The sequence below is a fragment of the Seriola aureovittata genome, chromosome 2 (genome assembly GCF_021018895.1).
Source record: "Seriola aureovittata isolate HTS-2021-v1 ecotype China chromosome 2, ASM2101889v1, whole genome shotgun sequence".
NCBI lineage: Eukaryota > Metazoa > Chordata > Actinopteri > Carangiformes > Carangidae > Seriola > Seriola aureovittata.
This window is the reverse complement of record NC_079365.1, coordinates 30,166,085-30,180,643: the sequence shown is the minus strand read 5'-3', so window position 1 is coordinate 30,180,643 and position 14,559 is coordinate 30,166,085. Positions and strand designations below refer to the sequence as shown.

Genomic DNA, 14,559 nt, shown 5'->3' with positions numbered 1-14,559 from the left:
ATAGTATAGTTAAGGCATAAAAAGTCATAGTATAGTATGGCATAAAAATGTCAAAAAACGTCATAGTATAGTAAGGCATAAAAACGTCATAGTATAGTATGGCATAAAATGTCAAAAAACATCATAGTATAGTAAGGTATAAAAACATCATAGTATAGTAAGGCATAAAACGTCAGAAAAATATCATAGTACAGTAAGGCATAAAAATGTCATAGTATAGTATGGCATAAAATGCCAAAAAACATCATAGTATAGTAAGGCATAAAATGTCAAAAAACATCATAGTATAGTAAGGCATAAAAAGTCATAGTAATATAAGGCATAAAAACGTCATAGTATAGTAAGGCATAAAAATGTCAAAAAACATCATAGTATAGTAAGGCATAAAAACGTCATAGTATAGTAAGGCATAAAAATGTCAAAAAACATCATAGTATAGTAAGGCATAAAAAGTCAGTATAGTAAGGCATAAAAAGTCATAGTATAGCAAGGCATAAAAACCTCATAGTATAGTAAGGCATAAAAACGTCATAGTATAGTAAGGCATAAAAATGTCAAAAAAATGTCATAGTATAGTAAGGCATAAAAATGTCAAAAAATCTTCATAGTACAATGAGGCATAAAAATTCACAGTATAATAAATGTTTTTCACAAATAACTGTTCTTTTAGCAGCTCTTCAGTGACAACATTTGTATTTGTACTCACTCAGCTACTGAGAAACCTTTGAAACAATCATGTAATCTAGACAGAAAAGATTTCAGTTGTGTATTCATGTTTATACCTGCAGATTACTGTGCTGCTGAATTTCCATTGTATTTAATGTGTCTGCAATTCCTCACAAGTATTAATGAAACAGGAAACAAAAGGATCCACTGATCCGATGAGGTTGTTGATAGATGATAATGCAGTATCTAAGTATTTAGTATTGCGAGTGTAAACAAACACAGACAAGCACAAACGTAACAAAATAACCTGCCGAGCGAAACAAAAACATTTGTTCTGTTTTCATGTTTTCTCTCTTTGCTTCTCATCTTGTTATCCGTCAGAAAGAAGACAGAGTAAAAAAGGAGGACTTGGAAGAAAGAGAGAGAGAGAGCGACTACGGCTGCTCACCAGCGGGGATGCTGGCAACTCGCCGAATGCAACAACAGACGCCGGCGGAGAGCACGGAGATGCCTGAGGTCGAGATGCACGCACCCAGACCAGACAGCTCACCAGGACAGCTGACCCATGCTGGGAGAATCCGTCAGCTGATATCAGTGGGGGAGTCATCATCTGCAACCAAACCATTGTTTGTTAATGTTTCCAATCAGCGTGCACAGGACTGAGTTACAAAACACTGCCATCCACCAGATCGTTGTTTACTGGAAACTCACCATGAACAAACAACTAGATATTATGACTAAGAAATTCTTACATTGTAATGAGTGTGACCTTAACGAGTTTCCAAGGATCTGTGGCAACATGGTGGTAACCAGTAAACAACCATTCCTTAATGGGTAAATCCAGCATTTATCTGGAGTCACAACAATATGCTCCCAAGTGTTTATATTTATATTTCTCCTGTGTTTTATTTGAAATGTTGATCCATAAGAAGATATATTTGTGGTTTTAAGAACCAAAACCATCTCAGTGTAGTTTTACATCTCCTCTTTCAGGCTTCTCTCTGGAGCCCTAGTAACAACAGATCGGTGAGCCAATCAGATGAGAGCAGGCTCTGAGCCTCTCGTCTGATTGGCTGACTGTTTTCTGAGTGATCCAATAAAAATAAAGCAGATTTCAGGTAAAAACACTCAGAGAAACCAAATCTTGCAAGGTTTGGATGGTGGGTCCAGGTGGGCGGGGCTTGGTAACTGCTTTGTTGTGACATCACAAAGTTCCAGAAGTCCTGACGGCTCATTTTAAGCAAGCTCCAATTTCCAGGGCTGAAAATGAAGACAACACTGAAGAACCAAAAGCTGCAGTTCCTATAACGACCACTAGAGTCTGGGTCCAACAGTGAGTCAGTCCTAAAAGACTCCCATGTTAAAATGTCCAACTTTACAGCAGAAATAAACATGTTTACAGCCTGGTACAAAAACAGTTTTGGTCTCGAGAGCTAATTCCCTCCGTCATGACACCTGTTTATATAACTCAGCTGTTTATTTTATTAAGTTATGGAGAATAGAGGGTGTAGCCTCTTTGAGTGACAGGTGGTTGAGTGTATGGTTGCCACAAACCAGCATGCACCGAAGTCTCAGCTCCACATGTGCCCCTCCTCTTCGTCCATTTTTGGATTAGCTGGGAGTTAGGGGCAGAGTCAGGCACTGCCAAGATGGCGACAGTGGAGCAGCTCACTCCAAGCTTCAGAAACCTGTGGGTGACGTCACAGAGGCTACGTCCATCTTCATTTAAAGTCTATGACATAAACCTGCTTTATAATGAAAAATTAAAGAAAACCTTTATACAAAACCTTTAATCTGCGAATGTCTCTTTCTGGTTCACGTTCAGAAAAGATGAAAGTTAAATTTGTGTGTTCACAAACAAGTTGTGGTTCCACCATTTTGGTTTTTTTTTCAAATTCTCCTAAATTGATGATCTGAGATTCTCTCATCTTCAACCTGATTGGTTAAACCCTTCAATCTACTTTTGAATGACACGTACGCTTCAGTAAATGCGGGGAGTCCTGAACTGTGTGGAATCACCTGCAGGTGATTAAGGCGGTAAAATAATATGAATTCAAGGATGTATAATTCAAGTGTAATAACAGATTATAGTTAAGTTGACACTACGACTGATTTCCCCTTTTATAAAAAGTATTTTTTTTCCAGAATGATGGCGTCTGAATCATCTCATTGTCGTGGATGTCAATTTTCCAAGATGGCTGTCTTTACAGATGTTGTACAGACAAATATCGTCTATTGTGTTTCACAAAAGTTTATTTTGTATTTGTGAGAAAAAAGAAACAAGAGTTTAAGAGAGTTTAATTTCACACTTTGCCTTTAAATCACAGTGTAAGTACTTTTCAGAATAAAAGTGCTGGGACGACGTATGAATGAAATGTTGTATTTACTAATTCGCCTGCTTGTCTGTTTACTGCTTCCTTCGATCATATACAGTGAAATATTTATCACTAGTTCTAAGACGAAATGGGATTTTATTCCACAACATGAATGTATGTTTCAGTAAATGTATATATTGATGCTGCCGCCGTGCTACAGTGTGTTTACATATGACTGCAGATCTGTAACTGCAGTTCAGTACAGAGGTGTGAGTGAGCCTGATTTCTCTGTGCGGAGACGTCCGTCCTCACGGCACAACAGTAAAACATTTCTTCTTCTTCTGTCTCTGTGTCCGTCTTTGCTGCTGATGTTTTTATCCTTGTCATGACATCATCTGATGTTTTCTCAGAAGTGTTAAATGTGTTACTGTTATTTTAATGGTATTTTAATAACTGTATTTCAATATTAAGCTGCTCCTAATGACGTTCTCTGACACGTTTTCCTCTGTCGGGATATTAATAATGGCTGTTTCTTCTTATGCTAAAATATGTCTAAGTTACATAAATAACATTATTTCAGTGTAAAGCAGGCCGAGTAACGTAAACTTTAAATGTGTAGAAACAGTGTCATAGTTACATGTGACGTCTGCAGACATTAAAAACTTTCACTTTTTAACCAAACTAACTCTCTGCCCTTCATGTTGTTTAATTTGCAGATAAATAAATTATTGCTGATCAGCAGATTCAGTCAAGTTTATTTTCACTTTTAAGAAAATAGAAAAATGTTCATATTAAAGTGACAGATTAGGCTTTGGGCCGCCATATGCAATATTTTTCATAATACGTGCCTGTCCTGTCTGACCCTTGTTTCACTGCTTCGATCACTTTACAGTTTACTTTGTCATGTGACAAATAAAACTTTGAAATACTGAAACATAAAATAATATAAAATTAAATTAACAAAAATGACATTAAATCTTTTTCTCTACCTGCTAAATCCTTTTTAGATTTCCAGGACTGCTGCAAACTTTCCCAGCATGCACTGTACCTGCAGTCCCTCCACGCAATTCTAAGAACTAAGAATGAAGAATTACTCAACAAGGATCAGAGAAAGTTGAAAGTCATCTTTTATTGCACAATAAAAGATCACACATACCATGTTTTGACTCATGAGATTGGTCCACATGGGAATACAGAGAGCTATAGTTACAAATCAGAAAACAGAAAGAAAGAAAGGAAGGAGGATAAAAAACCCACCACATGACTCACTCAGTAATGACCAGGTTTCTGACCTCAGATCAGTCACTTAATGTCTTTTCTCCACTGTTGTAGAGAAACAGCTCGGCTCAGTGAGGCCGTGAACAGTCACGTTATTCAGCTTCAGTTGTTTCTGTTGATGGATGGTTTCACAGACATGAGGTGATGATTTTCATTTATTTATCCTCAACGATCAGCTGTTCTAACCTGCACTCATCCAATCCAGCTCACATTCACTGTTTCTGATTCTCATATATATTTTACTTTTTTAATTAACTGCTTTTCTTTAACACGTGATCAAGTCTGGACTTTGCTTTAAACGTCAGTTTCTCTTAGGCCTCTTGAAAACAAATAAGACAAAAGCTTACTCAAAAAGAAATCAGTGTGATTAGTAGTGAAGTAGTTTGATTTCGCTTTCATCTCGCAGAAACAGGAGGTAACGTTTCCTGAGCTCGCTGTAAGTGGGAATAAAAATAATTCTAAAGTTTAAACCTCATAATATCAGAATAACTGGGAGATGTTCTTATTACAAGATAATATTTCAGTGTCTGTGAAACCAGCCCGCAGTGAATTTAGACCAAAACCCAAATTGAAGATTCTCTTTTTTTTTATATTTATATTTTTCTTAGTATGAAATCAGATTTGAAGATTTGAAGTGACACATCTTTAATCCTGTTGGACTCTGTGTTCAGACCTGGAGCTTTGGAGTGTTTGTCTGCTCTCTGAGGCTTCACACAACCTGGCTACAGCTCCGCCTACAGAGAGGTCAAAGGTGAACGGACCCTTCAAACTGGACACAAAACTCATCGGCCCTCGTGTAACCGTGAACGTTTGACGGTGGTGCGCACAATCAAAAACCAGGTTTCTCGAACTCCTGGTGCAAGAACCGTGATGGTTTGGTGACTAACGAGGCCAGAGAAAATAAAACAGGCCACGAAATCTAGAATCTGTCTGATTTATGGAGTCAATCAGCTTCTCTGGGCGTTGTACATATTTTTAATCCAGTAATTCTGATCTAATAAAAGAAAAAAAAGAAAAGTGAGACATTTTCCCTCGAAAAATATTAACGGTGGCTGTGATTGTGTAAATCTACGCCTGCTTCTTGTTCTGTCCGCTCCAGACTCTGCTACTCTTCAGTCATCTGTTCCTTTGCAGTCAAAAATTAAAATAAAATGTATGTGGTTTTATTATTTGGGGCACCTGTTAGCTGCAGCCTGAGTCATGAGATAGGATACTGCAAATTGTTTCAGCCCAATAATCCCACAGAGTGCCCTCAGGTTAGATTATTATGGTATGGCACATGTTGAGGAAGTACAGAGGAGGCATTCAGGGACTGTGTTATTACATGTAAAAAGCAGGTGACGGGGGGGGGGGGGGGGGGGGCGCTGCAGAGAAAAAAAGCCAACAGTTGAACTTCCATGTGAACCAAAACACTTTAGTCTTTCAGGAGACGTTCAAGAGCAACAAAAACCAACCATTAATCAGTCATGAGACAACGATGCAGAGACAAGAGCTGCACAATAAATACATTATTTATGATGAGATAAACGTTTACAACATGTTGAGGTGACCAAAAAAAAAAAAAGGACTTAAATGAAAAGAGAGAACACTGTTTAAAGAAGGCATGGTGTGACATGAACAGACAATACACAGCCGTCGCCACGACCCCCCCCCCCCCTCCAGCTGCTGTCACATGCTGCACCTACAGGGTTTGTTTCAAGTTTTTACACAAGAACACGCCAGTAACAGGAAATGATGTGCGTACGTGGGCTGGAGTGTTACAAGTTCTTTTTTGTTTTTTTTCTTTTCAGGTAATTTAGCTGTGGTACGTAACACCTGGCCGCCGCCCCCCCCCCCCCCCCCCTTCTGATTTACTGACGCTTTTTTTTTTTTTTTTGTACTTCAGGAATCTCAACAAACACACAAGAACAATCAAATACTTTAGTTGGACACATGTTGCGTGTGCGTTACCATCCTACTGTAGATGTGCTAAATACCAAACGTAATGGTAAAGGATTAAACAGCCGTCATTAAAGGGAAATTCTGATGTTTCTCAACCTGCATCCAGCAACGTTTTACTCGCCAACTCTGCAGTAGGAGATTTGAGAACGCAAACACTGGTAAGAAAGTCACTGATGAGGGTAAAGAGCATGAATCTCCAAATTTATCTCAACAGAAATGATGTCAAACACTGTCTGAGTCCAACCAGACAGTTCCCTCCATATCCCTGTAACTGCTGTAGTAAACTGCACATTCATCACAATGTATTGTATAGTTACGGTCAATGAAATCTGCACTGTGTGTACTTTATCATTTCTAAACTTACTTAGAAGTTATCTTCTCATTAGACTTGGCCGATATCCAAAATTTAATATCGCGATACAATTCAGCTCAAAAATTGCAATATATGATATTATCTTATTATTGTATTTTTCACTAAACAGCATTAAAGAGTTTTATTGGTCAAATGTCGAGATAAGATGTAAAGTAAGCAAAAGCAAAACTGTGAAATGGGGGGAAAAAAAAACATGTTTCATGTTATGAAAAACGTCGCAATATTCAATATTATCGAATTATTGTATTTTAAGGTTCAGATATGAGCGATGCTGCCACACTAAACAGGAGTTTTATTTTTAACAATTTCTTTTACATACCAAGGTACAATGTACAATAAACAAAGCAGTGAAATGAGGGTCACACAACAAAAACAATTCGATATCGCAATTCGTGGGAAATATCTTAGAGATCTGCACAGGCCTAAACCTGAGGCCCACTGAGAACTTCTTCTGTCACACCAGACCCAACACAACCCAACCGGTGCTGCCAGAGACGCTAAACTGTATCACTACCCGTTACAGCGCCACTGTCTGCTTCTATGTAATTCACTACAACAGTTACAGGGATGTACAGCAGACTACTTTGTGTATTTAATAAAAAGCTGGAGGAGACTCTCACCCTTGGCTCTGATTGATATCTTGCAGTGGAGCTGGTGAGCTAATTAAAATTTCCCTTTAACGAACAGCGCGGCATCATCTGCAAATGGTGACATCCAACAAAGACACTACATTTTCAAATGTTTATCACTTTTTTCCGGTGACATCACTACAGAGGACGTGATGTCTACATAGTGAAGCCCAACAAAAAGAGAAAGTATTTAAAGTAATTTTTCGAGGCACTGGTAAGAAAACAGTCACTTTTTGTGAACTCTCTGTTTGTGCTTTGAGGGGACGACTGATTGACTTTGGGGAATCAACGCAGTGATTTGGACAGTGGTACATTTGCATTACTGTTGGCTTTTTGAAGATAATGCACATCACCAAGGCCGTGTACGCGTACAAGAGAAGGACAAACTGAACACAAACACCATAACATGTCCCTATATGGAGATGTAACAGAACATCTTTACAAAAAAATACTAGCTAAATAAGGCATTTTACTTTGAATAATACATAATGAAACTAAAGAGAGAGAAAGAATGTCATATTTGGTGAAAGTTTGGCAAAGCAAAAGAAAAGTATAATAAATTATATGTAGCCACAAACTTGTGACAAGGCAACAACTATGTTTTTTTTTTTCCCAACAAGAAAATGTGACCTGTAAGAATGAGACCGAGATAGAAACACAGCTCCAGCACAACAAAACAGGTGTGCGCATGCATGCACACAAACACACACACTCTCTCCCATTATCACACACACACACACACACACACACACACACACACACACACACACCCACACACATAAAAGAAAGCAAAGACAGGTTAACATTCACAAAAAAAGACATTGTGCAAAAATAATGTTTTCATGTCTGAAAACAAAAAAGAAGTGAAGACCAACATCATGAACAGAAACATTTTGACATATTTCCCCCAAAAATACAGAACCCTGTTGTGAAAAGACTGAATAAAACCAGCGACTTGCATCCATTTAATGTACAGTACAGTCTGTTTGATACAGAAAACACTGGGACTAACCTCAATGCAAAAACCCCCTCGCATATGTCAAGTATTTTTTTTTTCCCATTGGAGAAACAAAACAAAAGGCGAAAAAGAAATAAATGGTGCACTTTAAAAAAAAAAAACAAAAAAACAAAAAAAAACAGCAATATACAGCGATAGATTTACATATTTAGAAACTCTTAGTATGAACTGCTATTAAAACTAATCTGAGGAAAAAGAAACAAGACAAAAGAGCAACGACGAGGCACTCAGCCCGAGTGATTCACACCGCTTTGTATCCCTCCTCTTCCTGTGTCATCTGTTCTTCAGTCCTAAACAAAAACAGACTTTTTTTTTTTTTTCCCTTTCGCTGGACAGATGGTCGACAACGCGCAGGTAATATTTCTCTGAACACACAATCTCACACTGACAAGAAAAAGTGAGAAGACAGTGCGAGCAGAAAAATGAAAAAGGACATGATGCTACAGGTCATGATTGCAGCCGTTCTGCAGCGTCTTACTGATGGAGCCACTGTTAAAGTGATTTTCTGGAAGTTAATGTCATTTGGGAGCCTGATAAAAAAACAACCTCAGGGCATGATTTTAAAAGAAAAACACACACATCTCCTTCTCCTCTTTTCTCCCACCATCCTTCCACCCCCCCTTACAATCAACTCTGCCTCCTACCGCCCCCTGGTGGCTTCACTCGGCTCTTCCATCTCTTCTGATTAGAGGGACTTTCTCTCAAAGTGACTTTGTGTCTGATTTTTTTTTAAAAATCTCAACATGATCTGAACGGTAAACAGAAAGAAATTAATCTCATGAAATTAATCGACGAAAAAGTTGGAGTTCTTCTTCCTCTGAATCTCTTTTACTCAACATTTCATTTTCTTGGAATCTGAATTCTTCTAGTGTGAAGATTTTTCTCTGAACTTCTTCTTGAAAAGACGTTATAGCAGCAGTGGCATAGCATTGATAATACCTAAATTATAGCCAAAATAAAAACATGACTGACGGTACCTTCAAATTAAGATACAACATCCATGCCAGGAATTTATTAACACTTATTTTTTTTTTACCTTTTTGCCAATAAAAGCCACAATCTTCTTGATTTTAACAGGTAAAAAACTATCAAAACAAATTCCTTTTTTTCTAATTCGGCAACTTTCTTAAATCGACACTTTTATTCTCGGAGTCGCATCAAGATAATTTAGAGATTTTCAAAATGGCCACACATCTGGGCTGCTGTCTGATTTCTTAGTAGAGCAGCTTGTGTAATCTCAGGTTAATGTTAATCAGTGTTTTCCCTCAGTATCGATCAGGAACAGGTGTTTTAGTGTCACGTATGTCTGAGAGCTCTGGTTCAGACTCTCCCAGGTTAATCTGGGCTGCAGGGTTTTTTGAACATTGCACAAAAATATCATCCACAAGTCAAAATAACAAGACAGCGCTTATTTTTTTTGACCTTGAACATAAACAACAACTGAACTCCAGAAAAAAAACAAAACAAAACAAGAGAAACGAGGTGAGAAATTCAGAGCGACGTTACACACCGAACCGAATCCAAACTGACCATCATCCCGGATCATTTGGAACTCATAACCGGATCAATACTATCGCCAACGCCGCTTCTTGGTTAGCACATCTTGCCTGCAGTGTGTGTGTGTGTGTGTGTGTGTGTGTGTGTGTGTGTGTGTGTTGAGAAGTGTCCCTCCCGACTCAGTCTCGATGCAGAATGAAGGGGAAGAATACACAGAAGATCATCTCTTACACTAGTTTGTTTGTATACAAGGAGGGAGTGGAGAAGGTGGGTGGGGGGTGGGTGGGGGGTGGGGGGTGGGGGGTTGGGTGGGAGGGGTCTTGGTATATAAACATGACCAAGTTGAATATAATCATCATTGTTATTATAAGTCATCATCATAATAAAAGTCTTTACATGGACATTGACTGACAGACACGGCACAAACTTTACACTGTTGCTCAGTCGAGAAAAAGAGCAACAGAGGAGACGGAGGAGAGAGAGGGAAGTGGTTTGTCTCTCCGTCCTCTGCAGTCTGTCTCCTCCTCTACGCTGTCTCCTCCTCTCCCTCCACCTGTCTCTGCTCCTCAGTTTCCTGCTTCTCCTCCTGCTCCGCCGCCGCCTCTCCTCCTGTCTCCTCCAGTCTGTCCTCGCTCTCCTCTGTCGCCGCTCCCTCAGGATGGTTATGGGAGTCTGGTTCCTGGGGCTCCGAGGGCCCGTCCTCTCCGTCTCCCTGCCCGGTCTGGGGCTCTTCGGTCGGAGGCGGGGCTGGGTCTGGGGCCGAGGTAGACGGGATGGAGGGAGATAAGGAGGAGGCCAGGTGGGAGGAAACACTAGCCTTAACTGTACTTTCTCTCTCCTCTAACTCTGCCATCGCCACCTTCTCCCTCTCCTCCTCTCTCTCCCCTTCCTCCCTCCCTCTCTTCCTCCTCCTCTTTGGGCTTCCTGGGGAACCGTCTATGGCACCAGGAGGCATGGCGGGCAGCGCCATGATGCCACCGTGCGGCAAGAACATGTGCGGGTACAGCAGGCCGTGGGACATGCCCGGGATCAGGAAGGGGTTGAAGGTAAGATGGCTGCCGGCGCTGGCTCCGAGGTGCGCCGAGCTGAGGTGGGCCCTGCTGGTGGAGGTGATGATGGCCGCTGCCTCCACCCCTCCGGGCCTTTTGTTGGACTCCGCTGCTCCTTTCTCCTCCCGGCTCCTCTCCTTCTCGCCACCGGTAGCCGAAGCGCTCTCTTTCTCAGCAGGCGTCGTCGACGAGGGGCTCACAGCCTCAGACATGGAGGGGGCGGTCGTCGTGGTGACCTTCGGAGCGGACAGTGAAGAAGAAGAAGAGGTCGACGAGGTGGAGCTGGGGTGAGGAGGAGGCGGCGGCTGGGTGTGCGCCATCATCGCACCAACGCTGAACAAGGCGTGCTGCGGGATCGCAGCTCCATGCGGGTGAGGGATGCCGTGCAGCATCATGGGTAACATACTCAACCCGTTCTTGGCGTCTTCCGCCGACGCCCCGGCTCCTCCCGCTTGCACCGCTGCAGGGAAACCGTGTGGGAATCCAGCTGCCATGATCCCGGAGATGGGAATTCCAGGAATGCCGCCACGGAGGTTCTGCATGGCCACCATGGAGTCCATGCTGCCGATTAAACCGCCGTTCATGAAGAGGGGGGGGCCGAGGCCAGACGAGGCGGAGTCAGAGACGGACAGGAGGGGCTTAGGCATCTCACTGCGAGGTCGACGTCCACGGCGCCGAGAGCCCGGGTCTCTGTTGACGGGTTCTGTCAGGATCCGAGAGAACTTCCCCTCAGGGAGGAAACCCTGCAGGTCAGAGGAGAGAAGAAGAGGAAGAGTAGGATTAGTTATCTAAAATCATCACTTGCAGGAGGTCACATGACGCTGATTGAAGTGTATCGTACTCACAGAGTGTTTGACCACGTCAGCCCAGTCTGGAGCTACATAGTACTCTGAGTTGGCGTCCAGCCACCGGGAGAGCTCCTTTATGGCTGGAGCCATGGCGCCACCGAGCTGCAAGAAGAAGAACCAGCACAAACATTTACTGACAAAGATGTTCATCAATATTTAGGATTTTTCCTTCTTCTTTCTCGACTTCTCAGCAGCTTGTAGTGGATGAAACCACAGCGCCACCGAGCTGCACCGCAGAGAACAGCAGCGACACACTGGAAGTTAAAATTATAATATGCAGATGAACTGATGATGATGATGTGTGTGTGTGTGTGTGTGTGTGTGTGTGTGTGTGTGTGTGTGTGTGTTTTCTACCCTGCGTCCGGTGCCTCGGTGCACAACAGGAACCCTCTCCTCCCCCGTCAAAGAGTTGATGTCCAGCTTAGTCGGGTCTTTGCAGCGATGCCTCCTCTGCTTGGGTCGCTCCACAAAACCGTGTAACAGACCTGCTCCGGACTGCAGAGAGGAGGAGGAGGAGGAGGAGGAGGAAGAGGAGCAAGAGGAGTCGATAAAATGCATCTTTTCAATTTAAACACAAAAATACAAGCAACAACAACTTCGTCCAGAAAAGCAGCTCAAACACTTACATGAGTGAATGCGGGCAGGTCCATGCTGTAGCCCGGGTTCTGTCTCAGCCACTCGATCAGGCCTTTGCTCGCCGCCTCTCTGTCAATGGCCACGATCTCCGGCTGAGGAGGCGTCTGGGTGGGGGTGGGCGTGGAGGAGGAGGACGGCGTGGGAGGACCCGCGGGCCGCTCTGACGGAGAGGGGGACGGCGAGGAGGTGGAGGAGGAGACAGAGGAGTGGCTGATCACCTCCACTCGGCCCTGCAGGAGCAAACACACACAAACACACACACACACACACAGACAGGTGCAGGTGGTTTAAAGCTTTGAAGTTCAGAGCGGAGGGAAGGATTTTCCTCTCGAATCCAAACTTTTTTTTATTGAACTCTGGAGTTTCTTGCCCCAGGACTCCCTACATGCAGTTTCTCTCTTTCACATACAACATTTATAACTGGCCTTCCACCGAAAAGGCCCTCCTCCCTCTACCCACCTGTGTCTCAGGGAGGTGCAGTCCTCGGCTCTTGGTGAACTCAGAGTACAGAGCTTCCACGTTTCTCCTCCTCCCTCTCCTCCTCCTCAGTGAGTCATCTCCCCTCAGGCTCCCGTTTACTATTTGCCCTGTTACAGGATGGATGAGCCCGGCCTGAAGTATCCCGGCCATGTCGATGCCCACAGAGCCCGGTAAGGGTGCTGTGATGGGGGGCGGCGGCGGCAGCTTGTGACTGCTGCCGCCACCAGCGCCGTGGTGGCTGATTCCCGGTGCAACCACAGCATCGCCTGTCCCGATGCCACTAGTGGTGCTTATTTCTGCAGACGACTTGGTTAGATCGATGGCTGCTTCTTGCCAACCGTTGATCAACATGGATCCCGTGCGGTGAGAGGGAGGGGCCACCACCGGCCCCTTCTCAGCGCTAGAGCTTGTGGTGGCGGCGGCAGTGTGGCACGACGATGCCGATTTCCCAGCTAAAACTTTGGCAGCGGCCGCAGCTGCTGCAGCGGCTTCGTAGTCGAAAGACCTCCGACCTCCTGCGCGTTTGAGCTCGGGGAGGAAGGGAGGAGCCACGAGCCTCTCCTGTAAGAGAGGCAAGGAGGTGAGGCGCCAAGCTCCGCGCCCGCATGCACCGCCCCGCGGCATGTACTGTCAGGGTGGACAGGGTGGGTGAGGGGTGAGACAAGAATGGGAGAGAGATGATGGCTTTGTTAAACATACATATGGACTGAGACACAACACAGTGGCGGCTGTCGACCAGACCAGACCTGGGTAAAACCACGAACCCAACACCTAAACACACATTTAATAAACTGGTTCATGATCTCCTGGTTTTGATGCAGCTTCAAGAAGCTTCCCCGGTTTGTTTACCTATGACAATATGAGATATAAAGTTAAATAAATATCTTACGATCCCTCTGCTCCCTGCTTTATGCTGTGTAAGATTTTTGAAAAGGAGATGCATTTTTCTCTAAATTTCCCTCCTTAAAACAGATGTTTAATTTTTCTTTATATCAGCTAATTAAAGAAATCTACATGCCCAAGTCTGATATCAACATGTACAATATCAACAGTACACATTACAGAGACAGGGACCTGTACAAAGAAAGCAACAAAGCAATGATGTGAACTAGAGGTGCCCAGTGCTACCTGAAAACCCTACAGTTGATTTTTTCTAAACAGAACAAACCCACTTCATTAAAGATCTTTTGTATAATGAGTAGGGATGTCACAAGAACTGATACTCGATAGGGTTCAGGCTGAGTGAGTTTCAGGTCACTATATTTCAATAACATAACATGTTCATGCCCTGAAATTTTACTGTTATTGTTTGTGAATTGCAAGAGCTAGCATCTATTGCAACAACGCTCCACACATAACCTCCACAAAGGCTAACTTTAGCTTATTTGGGCTAACGTTAGTTTTAAGCCTATGGGTAATCTTTTTAGGCTAATGTTAGCTTTTTAGGCCAACGTTAGCTTATTTAGGCTAACGTTAGCTTGTTTAGGCTAATGTTTGTTTTTTAGCTAACGATAGCTCATTTAGGCTAATGTTTGTTTTTTAGCTAACGTTAGCTCATTTAGGCTAAGGTTAACTTGTTGAGACTAATGTTTGTTTTTTAGGCTAACGGTAGTTTGTTTAGGCTAACGTTAGCTTATGTAGGCTAACGTTAGTTTGTTAAGGCTACCGTTAGCTTGTTGAGACTAACGTTAGCTTGTTTAGGCTAACGTTAGCTTATTTAGGCTTACACTAGCTTGTTTAGACTAACATAGCTACAGCTCATAGCATGAGCGGGGTACTCACAAAATTATCAGACTACAGTCATCACTGTTCAGTCTGTTAAAATATAA

At 42.8% G+C, this 14,559-nt stretch overlaps 2 protein-coding genes across 8 annotated transcripts in view; one reads left to right on the top strand and one right to left on the bottom strand.

Moving 5' to 3' along the window:
- rspo4 (R-spondin 4) overlaps positions 1-3,285 on the top strand; it is a 61,585-nt gene extending 58,300 nt beyond the window's left edge. Inside the window, exon 5 of the mRNA XM_056387372.1 lies at positions 1,048-3,285. Coding sequence (XP_056243347.1) covers positions 1,048-1,181 — 134 coding nt within the window. The 3' untranslated portion in view covers positions 1,182-3,285. The remainder of the gene's footprint in view (positions 1-1,047) is intronic.
- An 805-nt stretch (positions 3,286-4,090) lies between these two features.
- Positions 4,091-14,559, bottom strand: part of chd6 (chromodomain helicase DNA binding protein 6) — a 102,563-nt gene continuing 92,094 nt past the window's right edge. For 6 of the 7 annotated variants that reach the window (XM_056403454.1, XM_056403488.1, XM_056403435.1 and 3 more), the window contains 5 exons: positions 12,710-13,357; positions 12,241-12,480; positions 11,969-12,109; positions 11,612-11,716; positions 4,091-11,509 (listed from right to left, as the gene is read on the bottom strand). In XM_056403454.1, the coding sequence (XP_056259429.1) occupies positions 10,244-11,509; positions 11,612-11,716; positions 11,969-12,109; positions 12,241-12,480; positions 12,710-13,357 (2,400 nt within the window). In that variant the 3' untranslated portion in view covers positions 4,091-10,243. The remainder of the gene's footprint in view (positions 11,510-11,611; positions 11,717-11,968; positions 12,110-12,240; positions 12,481-12,709; positions 13,358-14,559) is intronic. The other variant, XM_056403462.1, reaches the window with a different exon arrangement.